Here is a 20,620-nt window from a genome sequence, read left to right as displayed (position 1 = left end):
TAAATTTCCATTGAGGCTATAGTGGCCCAGGGGGGTCTTGTAATGCTAATTTCCATTGAGGCTATAGTGGCCCCCTTTACTACTAATATCAAATGGGCTTTTTTTACAAAACGTTCATTGTGACTTCTAGAAGAGAATATACCTGAAAAAATGTAAGTGTCTCTTGGTCTTCATTTTTTATAATAAGGTCCATTGCACACGCAAACACACACGTACATTATTCAAACATCATGAGAAAGGGATTTTAGTTCTACTTGATTTTGCCAAAGTTTGATTAGTCTCTCTTTTCTAGAGAGGTGGTTGGCCCTGAAAAGGACCATTGGGTGTTGCTTTTTAACAAACTGCTGAACTCGACGCGATGATATTTAACTGCCTTATATCCTTGCCATGAACAATCCTTACTTCTTCACCTTCTAACGTGGATGATGTGGTAGTGATCGCTGCTGCTGCTGGTATTTCAGGGATAATCAGTATAGGAGTAGTGATGACTCCGTTGGTATGTTTGGCCCGGGAAGGACTTTTCTCTTAGGTCTAATTAAAGATGTCTGATTCATTTGTCTCTGATACCTTGACTATGCCAAAATGTCTAGTAGCACCATCACCAATTGACTTTCATCATCCTTCTCTCCTTTGCACTTTCTCTTCTATTCTTGTTGTTGCTTTTGAACGACAAAGGTTTGTTCTTGCTCTTTCTACTGTTGTAAAAATTTATCTAATTCTTATATCTGCCTCTGTATAAAAGCGTCTACCTAGATAAGGAAGGAGAAGGTGATGAATGTACTGGGGCCGGTACAAATTCTTGCGAAGAGGAATGAAAATCAGCCAAATCTCAATCAAAATCGTTCTCTTCTGGATGTGTAACTGCGGTGGATTTGCTAGCCGCTGTGCCATCACTCCTCATCTCAATTGCAGGCGCCCTCCAATACATCATCTTCTTAGTTTCCGCCATGCTCCAACTATTCTCATTGATTCAATGCGCACTGACCATAGCGCAACGATATATTGCATGGGATGTCACACGTAGCTCTCTTCTGATTGGAATCAAGACTCTACCCTCTGACTGAATCTTATAACGCGCATTTGGATTGGTGAAATATGCCAATCACTTTGGATCACACCCAATTGAGGTCAGCCACTTATAACACTGGTACCATTTGACCCAATAAAGCACTCTTGATCCTATGAACACTTTTCATCCTAAGTGCCGTTACAGTGTTAAATTCAACCGCTGGGAATACTACTGACCCCCAAGTGACACAGATAACTAGTGTTATCACACTCTTAGAACTTAAGATTGAAAGACCTTCAGAATTGACCCATTGAATTGTGACATTTGTTGACATGCAATTAAAGTAAACCAATCACATCCCAATATCAATGACAAAATGCAGATATGTCATGATTAGTCCTGAACTAACACATTTGGTGTGTGTAATCAAATTAAACCCATGACAGTATTTTACCAGATTAGAAACTTTTGATAACAAAGAGACAAAGATCAATAGTTAATATCTCTCTCTCTCTCTCTGGCTTCTACAGCATATAATAGAATTATTAAATTGTTTCAGCAGCCTAATTGAATAAGTTTGATTATTCCAACGCAATCAAAATCTATACAGATTCAGTATGCACCATTTTGAGTAAAAATGATGAAAACTGGAAATCAATACCTTTTTTCTGAAATCAATATTCACAAGATGAGAAAATGGCACCAAAAGAAACAAAATTACTAGAGCTACTTAGCTTCAAACCCTCTACTGTGTGCATCAAAATTAAATATGTTACATATCAATTTATGAGTTTAGTTCATCAAAATACAGCTGAAAGATCAAAAACATATAGGAAACTTGTATCTACATATAGCAAAATGAAGTAAATATGACAGGTGGAGAAAATTAACATAGAACTGTGCTTAGCTTTTGTTACAAACCAACTCTTATTTATGTTTCAATGCTTGTAATGTATATTTTATTTTTATTTATTTAAATTAACTTTTGGAAAATTGCAACCATGCACAATGTTTTTGTTATTTCTCAAGAAATATCCCTCTGAAAGTCATATAACTGTTGTACTGTGCATATTTTCCTCCTATTAATGGGTGCTGACATAAATTATTAGAAAAAAATAATTAAATTTAAATACATATACATGTATTTCGACTCTATGGTCTTAAAATAAGTAATAGAAAAGAATGAGAGGAAAAAGAATTGTAAACTTCAGCAAATATTTTATTTGCCTATAATACAAAGTGAAAATGTAAAAGAAAGGAACTTATAGTATTGCAAATTAAATCCCAAATAATCGTAGAATTACAGACACAAGTCCCAATGATTAAAGTTCTGAATACACTTTAGTGCAAATCCAAACTAAATCCAATGCTGAAAGTGTTGATGTGACTGTGGTGGCCCGTGTAGTGGTGATATGTCAACATTCTGTTGTTGACTCACATTAACACAATTCAAGCATATATCCTAATTTGAAATTTAACTATAAATTCAAGTCTCTTTTCCAAGAATGTTATTATTTAGCACTTTGTATTTCCAGAGAATAATCACTTGAATTAAATAATTTAAATGAATGAATTCCAGCCCAAATGCATTACTGGACACAAAAATAATAATATTGATTCTGCTAAGATCTTAATGCATGAATAAGTAATTTTTCCAGAAACAAGATTATTTAGTCCTCTACCTGACCCGAGGTCACAGTTAGCATTTCCTCAACAAAAAAGATATTATGTAATGGAAAATAACCTTCTAGAAGCTTCTTATTATTTACAAAATAAAATCTTTGTTAAAATTAGGTCTGTTACTAAAATTATAATATAGAATGCAGTATGTATTAGGTAGGCCAGGTATATTTATAGGGGATTTCCCTTAACCTAGGCCCAGGCCCAAATAAATATGTTTACTTCTATTAACAATGATCCTAATAATAGCCCTTACTCATAAATAATATTCAGCTATGCATTAGGTGTTTACAGAATTTTAAAAAATCAATGATTCAAATCCAGTAGAAAATGAATTAGATTTTGGACAAAGTCATGTCCAACATCCAGTGTTATATTATCAATAGCATATTATGAAATAGAAAAACTAAAAACACAAGCAAGCAGTGAAAATTAAATACACATAACAATGTATGTATGTATTATAGAATCTAAGACTCAAGTTAGTACACATTAAAAAAGTATTGTCAACACAATACTGTCAATAGGCATTTTCAGAAACTAGGTTACTCCCCTTGAATTAGAACTCTTCTGTCCACTCAGTGTGTATGGCCACCTTGGCAGTTCAATATCTGGGGACTATTAATATTAACAAAAGAATTTGAAAAACCTGTTGGCAAATTAAAGCAACCCCAACACATTGAGACAGGTACCTGCAGGGGGTCATCTTTATTTCAGATTAAATTTAAACTGAAAGAAGGTGATGCCTGATAGGATGTGGATGCATACCCTCCCATCTAATGGGGTGATCTGAATTCACTCTCAAAGAGGCAATAGAATTCATCACCGAAGTCATTATTTTAACACTTGATACATGTTCTTTCTTCATATGGAAATTTATTCCAGTTGCAAGTTTTACCAGGTAGTTTACAGTTTATGAAACTAAATTGCAAAATGCTTAAGTACACTTTAGTTTATTAGGGAAATCTTTTAAATATTCTTCCAACTGGATACCCATTTCATAATATTTAAAACTGTGTCATTTGGAGGATTTTTGTACAACAGATATCCAATATTGCTTCTGTTAATTGCACAGGCTATTTAACCATACATCATATCATCCTACCCTTTTGAAAGGTTGCCTTTATAAAGGTATCAGTATCAAAGATTACTTTATCCGCGAACACCCTTGTTGAATGTTGGTAGTGAAGAGCTTCCATCTCAACGGAGATAAATCATTTTTTTTTTTAAAATGTATTGTACAGTCAATAGGCAGTATGAATGCGTAATCTGAGCATAAAAAGAGGAATTTATATATAGCATGCCATAATTAAAGAAAACTTTATGAAAAATGTACATATGTATTGTATTCAACGGACATTTATTTTGCTACTTACCTGGATCTGCAGTTAACATTTTTATAAAACAAATAATTTTGCATTGTATAAAAGTAAGCATGTGAAAATATTCATCCACCACTGCATTGGAATTCTCACCTTACTTATATTACAAAGACATCATAAAAAAGGAAATATACTTGATTTATCTAAGTTTTTGTGTTGCCTTTGCCATGATAAAAATATCGGTTGGGTTTCCCGGTAGTAAAAAGAGTCCAATAAACAAACATGAACAATGGCCCTGACTGTAAAAATACTTAATGATTCAAACAGCTGCATTTTTTCAGTACATTATGTTACTCCAATAATACTTGCCTGATCACATTAATGTTAGGATATCAGCCTGCTTCCTCCTGATTACAGCCCCGAAAAAATGCAAATTTGACTTTTGTGTCTGTATCATATAGACATGGGGCAATAACTCTTACCCATTACCTACCCTTCTCACCAAAAGGTGTTGCTAGTTTTTGAATAATCAGCTCATGTTATCTTAAAAGACAAAGAACAACAATATGAAACAGAGGCTACAAGTTATAAGGTCTATTTTAAATTGTATGAATAGATTATTTACTATTATACTTGATTCCTTTTATAAGGAAAATTATCATTACCTAAAATAAGGCATTCCTCTGTGTAACTTGACTGTAAGTAAGAAAATGCATATGACACAGATATCTTATAATATACTTCTGATTACCTTCAGCTGAGGTCTCCTCTCCCATCAAGGCATTTACTTCGTTTGGATTATTTTCTAGGGTCCCTTCTATCAACACTAAGGAGACAAAGTAAATTAATTTACAAGTTATTCTTACTGAAATATAAGCATGTATAGAGACTAGATATTTGTAAGGGGTATTTTACTATAAATTTTGTATGGTTGTTTAATGCACTATATTCCCATTGTGCAAGTATCTGCAATAGTGGGGGTCTATATGTACTTTAGGAGTCAAGATGATCTAGAAACAACATTCTGATAGCCACACCAACTACATGTATATAATGCAAGTAAACATGTTCTTGGCATCTGACGTCAACAAGCTGTAGAAATACAATTCCTGGTGTCAAGTTGATGAATAGAAGACATGATCTATATTAGAAATGTATTTATCATTTGTCATGTGACTTCAACATTAGTGCTGACCCTTGTTTTGTCAACGTTCTCTTTCCTTCAGTATTAAAATTCTACATTGTATATCCTCTAACACTTTCTTTTGGGTGTTATGATAATCATCAGCAGGAGAGAAATTAATAATCTACTGAACTACATTCATACAATTTTAAATCATTAAAGGAAATGCTAATCTTTTATTTGTGGGATGTAAAGATGGTTCTCAAAGAATTCATTATTAAAGAAAATTCCCAAGTGTCTGGCATTTATGTTTAAATTTCAGCACTATATACAATGCTGTAAGAAAAAGTTAAATATCTGCAATAACATTGGAACTGAATGAAACTAGCAACATTAAAGATTATACATCAAGTCCTTTTTAGACAAATGAAACAACATAAGGAAATGTCTCAATCAATACAGATCTATATAAAGTCAGACCTGTCTACACGATTCATCCATGGGAAATGGCAAATGTGGCCTTTGTAATTAGGTGACCTCAGAAGGCAAGCCTAACACTCAAACATCATTCATAACAAATTTATGTAATATGAACCAAATAGCATTATCATTATTATTATTAGTTTATCATTATTAGTAGTTTATCATTATTATTATTATTTCACAGGAATATTTATTAGCAGTAATAGTATGCTACCTAGATAAATGAAGTTTTAGCTATTTGGCAAAAAAACACACAAAAAAACTCAATAAATTCTACAAGGATACTGCCTCTTCACTTGGTATTTATTTTACATGGTGATGACAAGAGTCATTATCGTCTCCCTTGTAGAGAAATAACTGATCATTTATCAGTACCAGACTCTGCATGTCATTTATTGTCTCATACAAAAGCAATCTCATAAAGAGTGACGCAAATCGAACTAACCTTTGTGACACTGTGTTTAGGCCAAAATACAAAGAACGCAGCTGTCGCATTATTTATTAAGGTTTATTACTTGAATTACAATTTGTATCTATAGCTGGGACAGTAAAACAAAATGCTTTATGGTGTAGACAACAATATCAAAGAAATCACCCTAGCTCAGCTATGTGCAAATTCCTCCGAGGTATGGTACAGATATCAAACAGTATGATATACAATCGATAAAGCATGTCTTATGCAACCTGTGGGGTGAACATGCCTGCCCTAGCATGTTCACCATATGGAACTGCCATTTAAGAGAACAACCATTTCATTTTCACTGGGAAGGGAATGGGAATATTTGGACAAAACATTTCTGTCTCTCATATAATTGTCACATTATTAGAATTGTAGTATAATTGTCATTTAAAAGAAATAAAATGCCATGGGTGAACACACACAACTTATGTAAGACTGGAAAACCTACACTTAACATGAAGTTAATAAAACTTAAAGTTCTCATGATACATGTTTTATTGAGGGATTATATTTTTCTAGCTAAAACAGTTTCTTAAACTAACATCTGCCCAGTCTTTTATACCATGGATAACTTACCCAAGGTACAAGGATTTAGGAAACCAAAGGCAAATTTGAAAATATTTTCTGTTTATTATAGTATTTCTGTTTTGAATTGTGCTTAGCCTTTGCTACAAACATTTATAACATTTTTTAAGGCTTCCCATGTATAGTTTATCTTTATTAATTATTATTTATTTCTATTTTTGTGTTTTGATTCACTGCTTTCAAAAATGTAAACATCCACAATTTTTGAGGTTCTTTCTCAAACAACCTTCTGTAAATCCTGTAACTGTTGCCGCATGTGTATTTTCCTCCTTTCAGTTTTCGAATTGCCATAGACATAAAAGACAGTTACAAACTGAATTGTCAATATATATATATATATATATATATATATATATATATATATATATATATATATATATATATAGTGAAATGATTAATGCAACCTCTGAAGTAGAAGTACATGAAGTTAACAAAGTTTTACCAGAGGATATCTATTTAAAGCTGTAAAAAATAAAAAGCTGCATCTTAACAGCAATCAGTGCAATTACAGATTTTATTCCCTTGGCAAGCACATGACTTTGCTATTTTGGGTGATATACAGGGCATTATTTATTGATATGATGTGTTCAGCTTATACCTAATACCGTACAATTTAAATAATGGGGTGGAGGGAGAGGCAAGAAGTATTATGGAGAAAAAGAAACTCCACTTAGTTTGGACCATACAACCTTACAAAACTGGGGGTTATTGTACATCTGATGTTGTCCTATCTACCGCAGATACCCATTTCACAACTAAATTTGCATAATAGTAGGCATTTCTGCCGAATTGCAAAGGAAGTTGACATGATGGATGTCTGAAAAAATTAACTGTGGCAACAAGGGGGAATAAAGCTATTTATCTGACATAATAGTACAAAATTTGTTCATGTGACTCGAATCTTAATTTTGGTTCCCATACGTACAGTGCCATTTGGGCAATTATGGGCATAATTTTTATTAATTTCACATTGTATGGTTAATTGCTAAATCCTGTATAAATACACACTTGTTCATATTTTGTTGGATTAACCAATACAGTAAAATGTATTGCTATGTGAACAAGTGTTTACATGCTACTCTTTTATGAAGACTGTGTTAAAAGGTGTTTAAAATTAGCTTTCTTGAGAAAAGAGCCATGAACAATATATACTGAAATATTGGGGGTCATCTCAATATAACCTGCTGTCTGAATTGTGCTATCCACCAACATACTAACAACACTCTTTGCACTTATGACTGTATGGAATTTGACATAAATTACAAATAAATCTAAAGAAAACTTATGAAAAAAGCATACATAATTCTTGCTACAGAACAATTATAATCACATACAAAGTTGTACATAAAATATTAGGGAAATCTCTGGTGAATGTTGTCTTGTGAAACAGTGCCCAAGACTTTTGGGACTCAAGCTGAATTTTTATAGCAAATATCAGGTTAATGTATTCTTCAGAACTTTCTCAGTATCATGGACACATCTCGTATACATTTTGTATATATTACTTCAAAAAAGGTTCAAGTATAACAGCTTGCATGGACTTGAAATATTATCAGGTTATTAAACTGGGATATAATGGAACTCTCTCTAAAATGTCTCTTAACGCTGAGAACACATGCATTATACAAAAGGTATCCATAACCCCATATATATTATATACAAAGATGTGTATATATTTGGTTAGACAGAACAGTAGTATTATAACTCTTCTGACTTGAGTGTAATGTTTCATTCAGGCCTGATATTGTTTATCTGGTGTGGAAGAGCTGAGTACCTTAGAAGTGAAGCAAACGTGTAAATATAAACTCAGTGGATACCATCTTTTTCTATTCACTAAAATGGCAGCAAAATGGTGATTAGATCCCTCAACCAGCAAATCCTGGTTGAAACCCTATCCAATAATGTGTGATGTCAAACTGAACCTAAATCGATTAATTGCTTTTAAAAACAAATTATTTTTATCTACATTTATCAATCAGCCAAATTAGGATAACTTTATTTGATAGTCATATACTAAAACATCTGATGCAGTTTCTTAGATCTTATTTAATGCCTAATGATGTTTTTACTTGTGAGAACCATAAATACTTTCACATCAGCCTTCATAGTGTAAATCTTAGATCTTATTTAATGCCTAATGATGTTTTTACTTGTGAGAACCATAAATACTTTCACATCAGCCTTCACAGTGTAAATCTTAGATCTTATTTAATGCTTAATGATGTTTTTACTTGTGAGAACCATAAATACTTTCACATCAGCCTTCATAGTGTAAATCTTAGATCTTATTTAATGCCTAATGATGTTTTTACTTGTGAGAACCATAAATACTTTCACATCAGCCTTCATAGTGTAAATCTTAGATCTTATTTAATGCCTAATGATGTTTTTACTTGTGAGAACCATAAATACTTTCACATCAGCCTTCATAGTGTAAATCTTAGATCTTATTTAATGCTTAATGATGTTTTTACTTGTGAGAACCATAAATACTTTCACATCAGCCTTCATAGTGTAAATCTTAGATCTTATTTAATGCTTAATGATGTTTTTACTTGTGAGAACCATAAATACTTTCACATCAGCCTTCATAGTGTAAATCTTAGATCTTATTTAATGCCTAATGATGTTTTTACTTGTGAGAACCATAAATACTTTCACATCAGCCTTCATAGTGTAAATCTTAGATCTTATTTAATGCCTAATGATGTTTTTACTTGTGAGAACCATAAATACTTTCACATCAGCCTTCATAGTGTAAATCTTAGATCTTATTTAATGCTTAATGATGTTTTTACTTGTGAGAACCATAAATACTTTCACATCAGCCTTCATAGTGTAAATCTGAATAGTAAATGAAAGGTCCATATCTACCAAAGTTGAATTTTGGGTCAGGGATTTTAAATAAATGAAATGGTGGCAGCACCAGTGTTTTAAAAAATCACCCTTTGCACAATTTTTATGGAGCATATCCTTAGATACATTTCACCCAAGAATTATCAATACTGCTTTAGACAATTTTAAAAAGTAAAAAAATTATTTTACTTCTTATTGCTATGTAGGCCATTTAGTTGCTAGAGAAGTTAGGGAAGTGTACTTGAACGTTTGGTATAATATTTTCAAAGAAAGATTCAAACAAATAAATTGGTCCCACAATTTTACAGAATACTAAAATGGGTTCTCCATCTGGTCGCTGTAGACAAACAATTGTATGACTGACACGGCACCAAGTCATTAAGCTCATATGATTTAGTCAGGTTTGTGAATTAGTTGGCTGTAAAAATATGCATAATGTAACATGGTCCACAGTTCTTTTCTTAGAACAAACTGCTTGACATATATAGTTCGTCTATCACGTTGATGAGGACCACTTTATTCATCCAGTGTTTTAGTGGGAACAAATATTATGTGGGTGTGTAGGTGAACCCTGAATGTTCTTTGGCACTGTGGACATGGGATGGTAGCAACGTTGATCGTGGGTTACTGGCTCAGGATTTCCGGGCCTGCCTCCATTGCTCTGCCGCAGCTGTCCTGTTGGCCTTGCAAGCTGCAGCACCTTTAGTGATTGACGAGTGCCAAACGACCCCATCCTGGGCAGTCTGCTGTCACGTGTCACAGCTTCCTTATATCATTTTCTCTCTTCTCCTTTATTGAATTTACCTTGTTCAAGCTTGCCACAAAAGATCTTTTTTGGAAGCTGGTGGTCTGGCATGTGAGCTACATGGCCTGCCCATCGCATTAAGATGGAGTAGATACTGGGCAGGGTTGCTTAGGCAAGAACCTCAGTATCCAGAATCCTGTCTTGATACTCGATGATGATGAGTCTTCTGAGGCAAGTTTTGTGGAAAAGTTCAACTGGCGCTGGTACACTGCCCAAGTTTCACAGGCGTATAATAGCATAGGGAGTACTATCACTCTGTACACCTTCAACTTTGTAGACTAATGCCTCTTCTGTTCCAGACCTTCCCATGTCGTCTACCAAAGGCTGCGCTAGTCTTTGCAATGCTGGCATTAACTTCATCACTGATTATGATGTTTTGGGACTGAGTACTGACAAGATAGGTGAACTAGACAGAGTGTTGCTTGGCGTACATTTCATTCAATACACTGCAATGTCTGGAAAACAATTTCATTAAGTGACATTTGTGGATCCCAACTTTTATCCAAGACCTGTGAAGTAAATTCTTCAGGCAATATTGTTGGCACATCTCTATACATCATAAAAAGTATGGTTATATATATGCACAGAGACTGCAAATCAATTGTTTGTGACAGCTATTTTGAAACACATTTCTGTTTTTTGGAAATTCTCTATTCAACTTGCAGAGACATCTTTTGATGTTGCAACCATATCCAAGGAAAGCATACCACCTTCCCCAATATTTGATGCCTGTGTATTCATCACATGAAGGGAAGAATGTTTCAATGCATCAAAGAAATGTGAAAATCCATTCCTGGATATTTTACAAGAGATCAATTGCAACTTTTTCAGTTTGGGCAATGACATGATTTTGTTTGCTAACTTTGTCCACAATTCTTCTTCCAGTTCTATTTCTATCATCTCAAGAAGCATCAGTTTTGATAACTTTTGTACCTTGATAAAACAAGTCTTCATCTCCAAATGAGCCAGTGATATTTCTTTTAATTTGGTTAGCTTGCCAATTATTTTGCACAGTTCCTTCCAAGATGAATCTGGTAATGTAATTTTGCATACGGTCAATTTCCTAAGCTTGTGTAGAGCTTTTAAGCCAGATAATTCCACTGAATCATTTCCAGCATGAATGCAACAAATGGACAGAATAGTTAGGTTTTTACACCTGCCAATTCCTTGGAAGAGGTCATTCAGGACCAGACCTGATTGATATACCTGATCTACATGTAAAATATTGGGAGACAAAGTCTCTAACTGCTTACTAAGTACTAACCAAGACTTTTCAGACATTGTATTCTTTGTGAGCAGTACTGTCTTGGGGATATTATAACTTTTTATGGAACTCTTCACTCTGTGGTGCATACAGTCACACAATATTCTATCACTGGTATTAATTGTTGGTATCTCTTCCATGTCTGTCTCTTTCAAATTCAAGAGATCTAAAATTTCCAGCTTTGGACACTTGCATAGATTATTAATTAATGTAGATAAATGCTTTCCAATTGTAAGATTATACAAGCGGACTATGCCTAGTTTTGTCATATGCGCAATACCATTTGCTAGACTTCCCCAGGAGAGAAATGCCTTCCAGTCATCCACTGTAAGTATTTGTTCATCTGCATCATCTTTGGGGCAAAGTTCAAGCGTAAGGAGATCCTTGCAAGAGCCAAGTGCCTCCACAATGTATCCTGTTGTTCTTACGTCAATCTTTACAGACTTTAGCACAAATTTAAGTAGTTCAGAAAAAATTCCTTTGCTCCATTCCTGTTCTTCATGTAGCAATAATGTACAATTTTCTACATCTACTTGAAGAGCGTGTAACTTGGACAATATGGGCAGTCGGAATATGCATTCATTTCTATTTTCATAAACCTGCAGAAGAAAGACTAAGTTCTTTTGTGAATTTCAACCCCTCAGTAAGAATTGAAAGTTTTGCACTGCTTAGCTCATCTGTATACATTAATGTCTGAAGCCATTTGACTGGCGTCCCACCCTGTAACAGGGGGTCCTTACATTCTATATTGCATATTATTTTTTGGACTAACAACATACGTTCTGTATCCATATCTTTCTCATTATTTTCATTAAAAAGCTTAAGCTCACTTATACCCTTTATGACTTCCTGTCCAGTATTTGGTGCAAGTTGACACAGCATGTGAATCATATAACTATTTTCGACAACAGCCTTTGTCGAGGTCATATATTTTGTACATGAATCTCGCTTTTCCAATGCTATCGATGACGCTACAAAAAAATCAAAGAACAGAGGATGACTGAATGTAATGTGGGCTCTTTTTCTTTCCATTTGTTCCCTAAATGTTTTTTTCAAAATTCCCATTTCAACACACAACTCAACATCAATCCCATTGTCCATTGTGTTGGGTTGATTTTCTGCAATGTTCTTGTCAGCACTGACCTGCATCTGCGAATACCAGAGCTTTTCAGCTTCACTACTGATAACCTTCAACAGATAGCCATGATCTCTCAGGTATTGCTTATGCTTTGTTTTTGCAATAAATTTGGATATATCGAAGTGCTGCTGCTCCAAAACTTTGTAAATATTCGTCTTGTACTTTTCCCTGGTCATAGCACGTCGCAGGTAATATTCAATAATAGAAAGAAGGACATCTGTTAGGTCAACTGAAAGAGCTTTACTCTCAATCCAAAACTTTATCAAAGACAAGCACAGTAGAGGGAGATGACACATGTTGAGTACTTGGATATTTTTTGCAAACGTCCAAAAGAGATCCACATTTAGTTTTTCGACACGTCGTTCACTGAGAATGTGTAAAACTTTCTTTGCATATTCCTTATATCTACTGGGACTCATTCCCTGTATCTGGAATATTCGTAGTGGTTTCATTTGCAAACAATCTAAACCATTGGACCTGGATGTAACAACTATCGAACATTGTATGTTCTCCCTTAATAAGTTCAAACTCTGCTTAAGATCGCATGTCACCTCATCAAAACCGTCAATCAAAAGAAGAATGGATGTCATAGGTTGCGAACTACAACTAATGATGTATTCAAAGTAATCAGCAGCATTAACAAATAAAGTATTCCTTACGTATTCCAGGAAGGATAAACCTTCTCCTTTATTTTGTAATGTGATATACAAGAGAATGTCGAATTTTGCAAGCTCTGGAACACCCAAGTCGCTTTCTTTTAAATTCGTTTCATTATTGTCATGATAATCACACCACTTGTTAACTAGATTCTTACACCAACTGGATTTTCCACTTCCACATTCACCAAGAATCACGGCCGGTATTGGCCAAACATTGTTTGCAGCACCTACATTCTTATCATCACCACCAAGTATTTCCTTGCACGATGCAACTGTTGGATTGATATATTCCATACCTTCCACATCTTCTCCCAGGCTAATGATGTCCAAGTCACAGTACACTTTTGAAACATCTTCAAAGTTCTCTTCATAGCAAGGAGAAAGAGGTACAGCTGTCATAGTTCTATATTGGTTAATTAAATATCTTGTGATGGCTTGCATACCTGTAAAATTAAAAAACTATGTTCATATCTAACTCATTTATACAGACATTAGTGGTCTCAACCTTACAATATCCTAAACTAATTGACCACTTGAGATTCTTTCCATTTTAGCATGAATGAAGGTAGAAAATGCAGTTTTGGGGGCTGCTACAAGATGCTCAGGTGTAAAAAATACACTGTTTTTGATTGGCTATCTCCTATGTGTGTGTGTGCAGAAGGGTGAAAATGTTACTTTTTTTGTTTTTATTTGGCATATTGGATCCAGCATTTTCATCTCCTGGTCATTTTATACTCCAAATCTCAAACTTATACTTATTGCAACGAGACATCTATCAGTGTACAGTCTGAATTGGTCTACTTTAAATCCAAGGCCAGAAATTCTAAAATACAAACACAAAATCTGGTTCCAAATGAGACAATTTGTGAACGCAACAAAAATCGGTTTCAAACAGAAGTATTTCACCGATTGACAATTATGGTCTTTATGTAACACCATATACATTTTCTCAAGAACAGAAATTATATGAAACTACTAGAAAGCTTCATTTTCACAATATAATAGGTCAAGTTATTTACATGTATCTTAGACACTTGGATACATTATTAAATCAAATTATGTAACAATGCCAAACAACACACACACACACACATATAAGGCATGGACATAAATATTTTAGCTGCTAATTGCTGGTGTTTTCTCCTCTAATTTAAAAATTTTCTCACAATCTGCCATCTCATTCTCTGTTAATGATGATGAAACTTAATCTCAAGCAAATTTGATTATGGTTATATTAAGTCAAAACTATCATTTTTGCTTGAAGATCCTAGAATATTCATACTTCCTATATTGCTTATGACAAATATATGAAGCAATGAATTTTGTATTGAATAAAAGAAAGGATGTGTAAATATGCATTCATTACTGCGTAAGAATTCTCACCTTATTTTCTTTACAAGGAGATCATAAAAATATTTATTTAATTTATGTAGTACAGTCAAGTCTGTAACATTTGTCCATTTAATCTGGAAGCCATTGGTAACAGTTCAAACCATTATTATACAAGAAACCTAATTTGTAGTTCTTAGAAATATCAGACCATAACTGCCTTCACCTTTCTTTTCTTCTAGCAATTTAATTACCTTTGCTTCGGGGTAGATAGAGATGTCAAAATTTACAGAAGTTTCTACCAGGTACCCATCAATCCAAATGATCGGTTACCTTGGTATGCAATCAAAGGGAAATCGTATTAAATGTGAACCTGAACTGCTTTGTTGTAGGTTCACTCATGCCAGTCCCCCAAAAGAGCTATAAGCGTAATTTATTACTAATATAAGTGACAAAAAGCGTAATCTGAGCATAAAAAGAGCAATATATGTATTACATGCCATAATTATATAACATTGTATGAAAAATGTACATATTTATTTTATTTAATGTACATTTATTTTTGCTACTTACCTGGATCTGCAGTTAAACTGTTTGTCTTAAATTGGCTAAATCCATGTGGAAGAGTATAAACACAAAATAAATGGATAAATATTTATACATAACACTCACTTTAACTAGTCCACATGTCTACAGTATCTTTCGAGAATAGTCGTAAAATCCACAAAATAATGACTGTTGTAGCATCCTTGACCTGCCATGGTTTGTCCCTTAACAACGGTCCGGTGCAACATGTTTTTCAAGTTTAACAAAATCCCTCTCCTCATTTTTCAGTCATATAACATCCAACAATCACATCAATACAGCCCCTTATTTTATGATATCTGGTGCCAATTATTTTCAATTCAGACTGGTCCACTAAGTATGCAGTATCAAAATAGAATGAATCTATGACAAGTGGTTTCACATTCAAGAATCTCGTATGTTTTCTTGGAACTGTTTCAAGCCAAATTAATGCAAAAAATTACCATTATTACACATATGGTAAATTTTTATTAGTTTGTTTTCCAATGTTATTAAATAAGAAATGATTTTGCTTATATTAAAATATTTCAGTGAAAAATTTCGTTCTATATAGTTGTCCATTTCATTCATCGTTTCCTAACAAGGCATGAGAAGTGCATGTTATGGTAACCAAGTTTTTGTGTTGCCTTTGCAGTGATAAAAATGTCTGTTGTGTTTCCCGCTAGTAAAAGGTCAAGCAAACAAATATGAACAGCAGCACTGACTTTGACAGCTAATACTCAAGGACTCAAACAAAAGCATTAAAAAGCACATTTTTTGAGTACATTACGTTACTCCAATAATGCTGGCCTGATTACATTAATGTTAGGATATCAGAATACAACCCCAATAAAAAAATGCAAATTTGACTTTCGTATCTGCATCATATAGACAAGGGGCAATAACTCTTGCCCATTATCTCCCTTTCCCACCAAACGGGGTTGCTAGTTTTTAAGCGTAGTGATATACCATTGTGGATGTGTGCATGACAGGGTGGTTGGACGAGTTTTCAAGTAATGTGATCAGTTAAGTATTTTCTAAGAAACAATTTACTTCAAATTGCTTTCTCATTCAAATATGTTCACCGATCACATTGGCATTAGGCATGGAATTTGTAAAAAATAATTAAGAAAGATTAAAAATTACAAAATTGGGATTTTGAGACTGAAAGAAAGTTTGAACATAAAAATATATACATTGGCAAGGTGGTTATTTTGGCATCTCCTTCGTTTATAATTAGCAGATTTTTCTGTTGTTTTCTGACAGCAATCCATGCTAGTTATTGTATGCATTTAAACCTTGAAAATAGCTTGAGTAAGAGGGAATTTTGTCTTGTGACCGAGCACTTTGACGTTTAATTTCCATGTGCTCAATAACATTAGCATGATTACCATATGTGTTTCAATGGCTATGGTTGCTAACATAAAAACAAATTAAAACCAAGTTTTCACAGTATAACAATTATTTTCAAAGCATTATTTTTGAAACTTCTTCATTGAATTTTTATACATCGATTGATTTGCATGCAAAAGTGTTGAAAGTCATAGATAAAATAGTTTTGAAAATATTTATGGGTGTCCCAAGACTTATAATGTCCCAAGATATACAACCATCATGGTACAGTCAGATTTTAAAGTATTTTTGTTTATCTTGCTTATAACATGACCACCACTCTGCATAAATAATTTTGTTAGTAAAAAAAGGTTGACTTATAAGCAAGTATATATGGTATTTAACCCAACCTCACAAACAAAAAGGAATATGGCACAGTCATATTACAATATACTTCAGATTACCTTTTGGTGAGGTCTCCTCATCCACCAAGACATCTTTTTCACTGGGATTATACAATACAGCTTCTGCTGGTGCTAGGAAAAGAAATTAATTTCACTTACAAGCTTTCCTTCTAAATATATTATAAGCAAATTTAGAGACCAGATATATAACTCTAGGTTTCTTGTTCTGTGCATTTTAATGTTGTTTAATAAATCTGCATCCACTCAGCAAACAAGTATCTGGAAGAATGAGAATAAATAAGTCCTACAAGCAAACAAGTATCTGGAAGAATGAGAATAAATAAGTCCTACAAGCAAGCAAGTATCTGGAAGAATGAGAATAAATAAGTCCTACAAGCAAGCAAGTATCTGGAAGAATGAGAATAAATAAGTCCTACAAGACCCATGACGATCTAGAAACAAAGTTCTAATAGCAATACCAACATGCTTTCGTTTATTTTTATAAAATCACAAAAACTGATAGGATACTTAAAATAGCATTATTTTCATCAACCTATACAAAAGACTACATCCAAAAGTATCAACCAGTCTGCTACGTGTCGTTTTTCTTTTTTAAGTCCTGGCTAGATAGACTGTAACTACTGATCACCCAACTGATAGTCTTTTTTCATATCATCAATGGACAAATAACTTGTAAGTTGCTGTAGGTAAGTTTACAAAAATCAAGTCATCATGCAGAATTGAAATAGCCTAACTTTGGTTCACCTCGACTCCAAAATAAAATTGACTTCTTTCACTCTTAAACGTAATATGTATATATGCATTGTTTAGTCGAGTAACCTGCAGTAGTCGAGTAACATGAAGTAAAATTATGCAATCAGATATAAACCCATTTTACGTCATCAGATGAGTTACCTTGTCATCTAACATTCAGCAGCAGGGAAGTTGTACAGACCAGACGTTCCAGACCAAATAAAGCCTCCTACGAGAACTTTCTCCGTAGAAGCCTCAGATTTCAAAAATAAGCCTTCCCACGAAAATTAATTTGCGTAAATTCAACCCCGATTGCAATTTTTGTGTACAAAATCGATGATTCTAGACAAGGAAAAAAGGGGGGGGGAATTTATTCTGGTGTCGACAAAGTTTGCAAAGTTTGGCTGCTGATCCTAATTTTACCTCGCATTAAAACAATATAGTTGAAAATAATATGAGTCCGAAAGCTAGTACAGTTGGAGAGCCTCATTCTGCCAGATTAGCGCGAGAGCAATTAGCGGCATTAAAGAAGCTTATCCCGACAAAACGATTATTTAAGAGAAATGTTCGTGGTTACGAAGATGTACAACATGGAATTTCCGAGGTATCATCGAAATGGTTGAAGCCAGTTACCGGAACAATCGAGCAAGTTGTATTTGGCGACGAAAAAGATCCAGATACCAGGAAAAAGGGAATTTTTCCTATGTTGAAAGGTATTGAGGAACAATCACGAACATTACCCGAGCGATTAGCAATAGCAGCAGCACAACAGGGGCAACAACTTGCAATTGATTCTGGAGCAGATAATGGAAAACCTGTAAGAGGAAAACCTGTAATGATAAAAGGGAAGTTTAATATCGAGAATTTAAGAGAAAATTTCACCGATGAGGGATGGGATATGATATCACGACCGCTCTCGGCACTGTATACCATAGATCAAATTGGCGAATTTGCAGAAAATTATTTTAGCGATCGAAATGAATATTTGACTGCAATAGGAAAAAAAAGATATGGAACTCGTGATAATTGGTACAACATGGTATATAAAGTTTACTCGGGAAAAACACATGTGAGTATGGTAACGGATCCGCGTTACAGGAGATTTTTAGAAGCAGCAAGAGACACACAAAGATATAATAAGCAAGTAGCAGAAGAAAGAAAACAACTGGAGAAGGAAGAAAGGCAGCAAGCGAAAGAAAGAAAACAACAGGAGAAGGAAGAAAAAGCTAAAACACGGAAGAGAAGGGTAATACCACAGGAACCAATAATTCAACCACAGGAACCAATAATTCAACCAGAGGAATTAGGAGCTAGACCAAAAGAAAGAACTCCACCTCAGAAAAAGGAGAGAAAATCAAAAAAGAAAAAAGATCAGAGTGATCAGGAATCAGTAACTCAACCAAGCGAATATAAACCATCTGTGTACAACGGCTCATTAATAATTGATCCTAAATTACCCGCAGATAGTTATTTGAACAAAGAACATATGAATTTAATCGATGACGATATTAAAAAAATGGTAGTTGCTGCGGATGATTCTCAGGAAACTAAAAATTTATTTTTGAGAAAAGATATTGCTGATAAAGTCGGAGAAATTGATTGGCAGGCGATAATTTATTTTGGTAGTTTAGGAAAACCGATAGTTTACAATGATGAAAATTTTGCAAAATTTTTATTGAAGGTTGATCAATACAAATCAACAAAAGCGGCAGCGGCAAAAAGTCCACCATCTACTAGAGAAATAGCGACAGCGACAAAAAGTCCACCATCTACTAGAGATGTTTATACGTTAGTCAGGCCCTACATCCCCTCCCCCGAACCATTACCCCCCTTCGACCCCAACCTGACAAACTGGAAGGGTCCCTTACCTTCCCCCAAAATAAGATGGGGTATTGATCCAACAGAGGGTTGGTTTTTTAAGGGTACCCCTTCATCTTCACCAGAAATATATTCGCCACTAACGTCGTCATCAGGGACATCGTCAGGAGAAAAATTCGAGGAAGCGTTATCGCCATCGCAATTTCCAAAACCAAAGACAGGAAGCGGATATACAATTTGCCCTGACAGTGTTGTCAACGACGTGTCTCGCCTCGAGGTATTAATCGGAGGAAAACGAGCCGGAAATAACTCTCGCGAAGTAATCAACGAAGCCTCAGATATTTGTCAGCGGTTATTCCGCGGTGGCATCATCAATTCTCACATTTACAAAGAACTTGTCGATGAGCTCATCGATTAAAACAACACAATTGAAATAACATGATTGTTCACAAACATCAGCGCAGACCCAAACAGGTCCGCATAGTAAACTCTAGATTGCCCGTGTACAAATATATCCACGGCAATGGATTCGGTGATATCATTGGAAGTCTCGTTACGCGAATAATACCTAAAATCGGACCCGTGATCAAACAGTTCGGGTTAAAAGCAATAGGAAAGATCGGCGAGACTGCCATTTCTGGTATCGGTAATTTGGCCAGCAAGGGTTTCAATACTGTCAAAAGTAAAATATTAAATTTAGTGCGCAAAAAACAACCCGTCAAATTACCCATCACCAGAGAAATGCCACCCGAAGTCAGTAAAGCCATAAACGACGCAGCAAATAAAAAAATAAACGATCTAGCGCAGGAAGTTGCTAAGACAAATATAGCGCAGGAAATTGCAAATACAAATCTTGCAAGGGAAGTTGCTAAGACAAATCTAGCAAATACAAGTTTCATTTCAGGAGGTGGTCTTCGTTTTAGATGATATTCTTAATAATAAATGTTCGCACAAGTGTCAAATGAAGTGTTCGACATGGACGAGCCTGTAGGTAGGGATACATCCGTGCGGGATTTCCAGTATTTCTCGTACGATG

At 34.4% G+C, this 20,620-nt stretch overlaps 1 protein-coding gene across 1 annotated transcript in view; it reads right to left on the bottom strand.

Moving 5' to 3' along the window:
• Positions 1 to 6,108: 6,108 nt before the first annotated feature.
• The window catches only part of LOC149808522 (uncharacterized), a 91,929-nt gene continuing 77,417 nt past the window's right edge, over positions 6,109 to 20,620 (bottom strand). Inside the window, exons 9-10 of the mRNA XM_089978445.1 lie at positions 17,074 to 17,145; positions 6,109 to 13,827 (exon numbers count right to left, since the gene is read on the bottom strand). Coding sequence (XP_089834571.1) covers positions 12,179 to 13,827; positions 17,074 to 17,145 — 1,721 coding nt within the window. The 3' untranslated portion in view covers positions 6,109 to 12,178. The remainder of the gene's footprint in view (positions 13,828 to 17,073; positions 17,146 to 20,620) is intronic.

This window comes from Sinohyriopsis cumingii, chromosome 1, assembly GCF_028554795.1.
Source record: "Sinohyriopsis cumingii isolate HCF-2022 chromosome 1, ASM2855479v2, whole genome shotgun sequence".
Lineage (NCBI taxonomy): Eukaryota > Metazoa > Mollusca > Bivalvia > Unionida > Unionidae > Sinohyriopsis > Sinohyriopsis cumingii.
The sequence above is the reverse complement of the archived record's forward strand: the minus strand, read 5'-3'. Positions and strand labels throughout refer to the sequence as shown.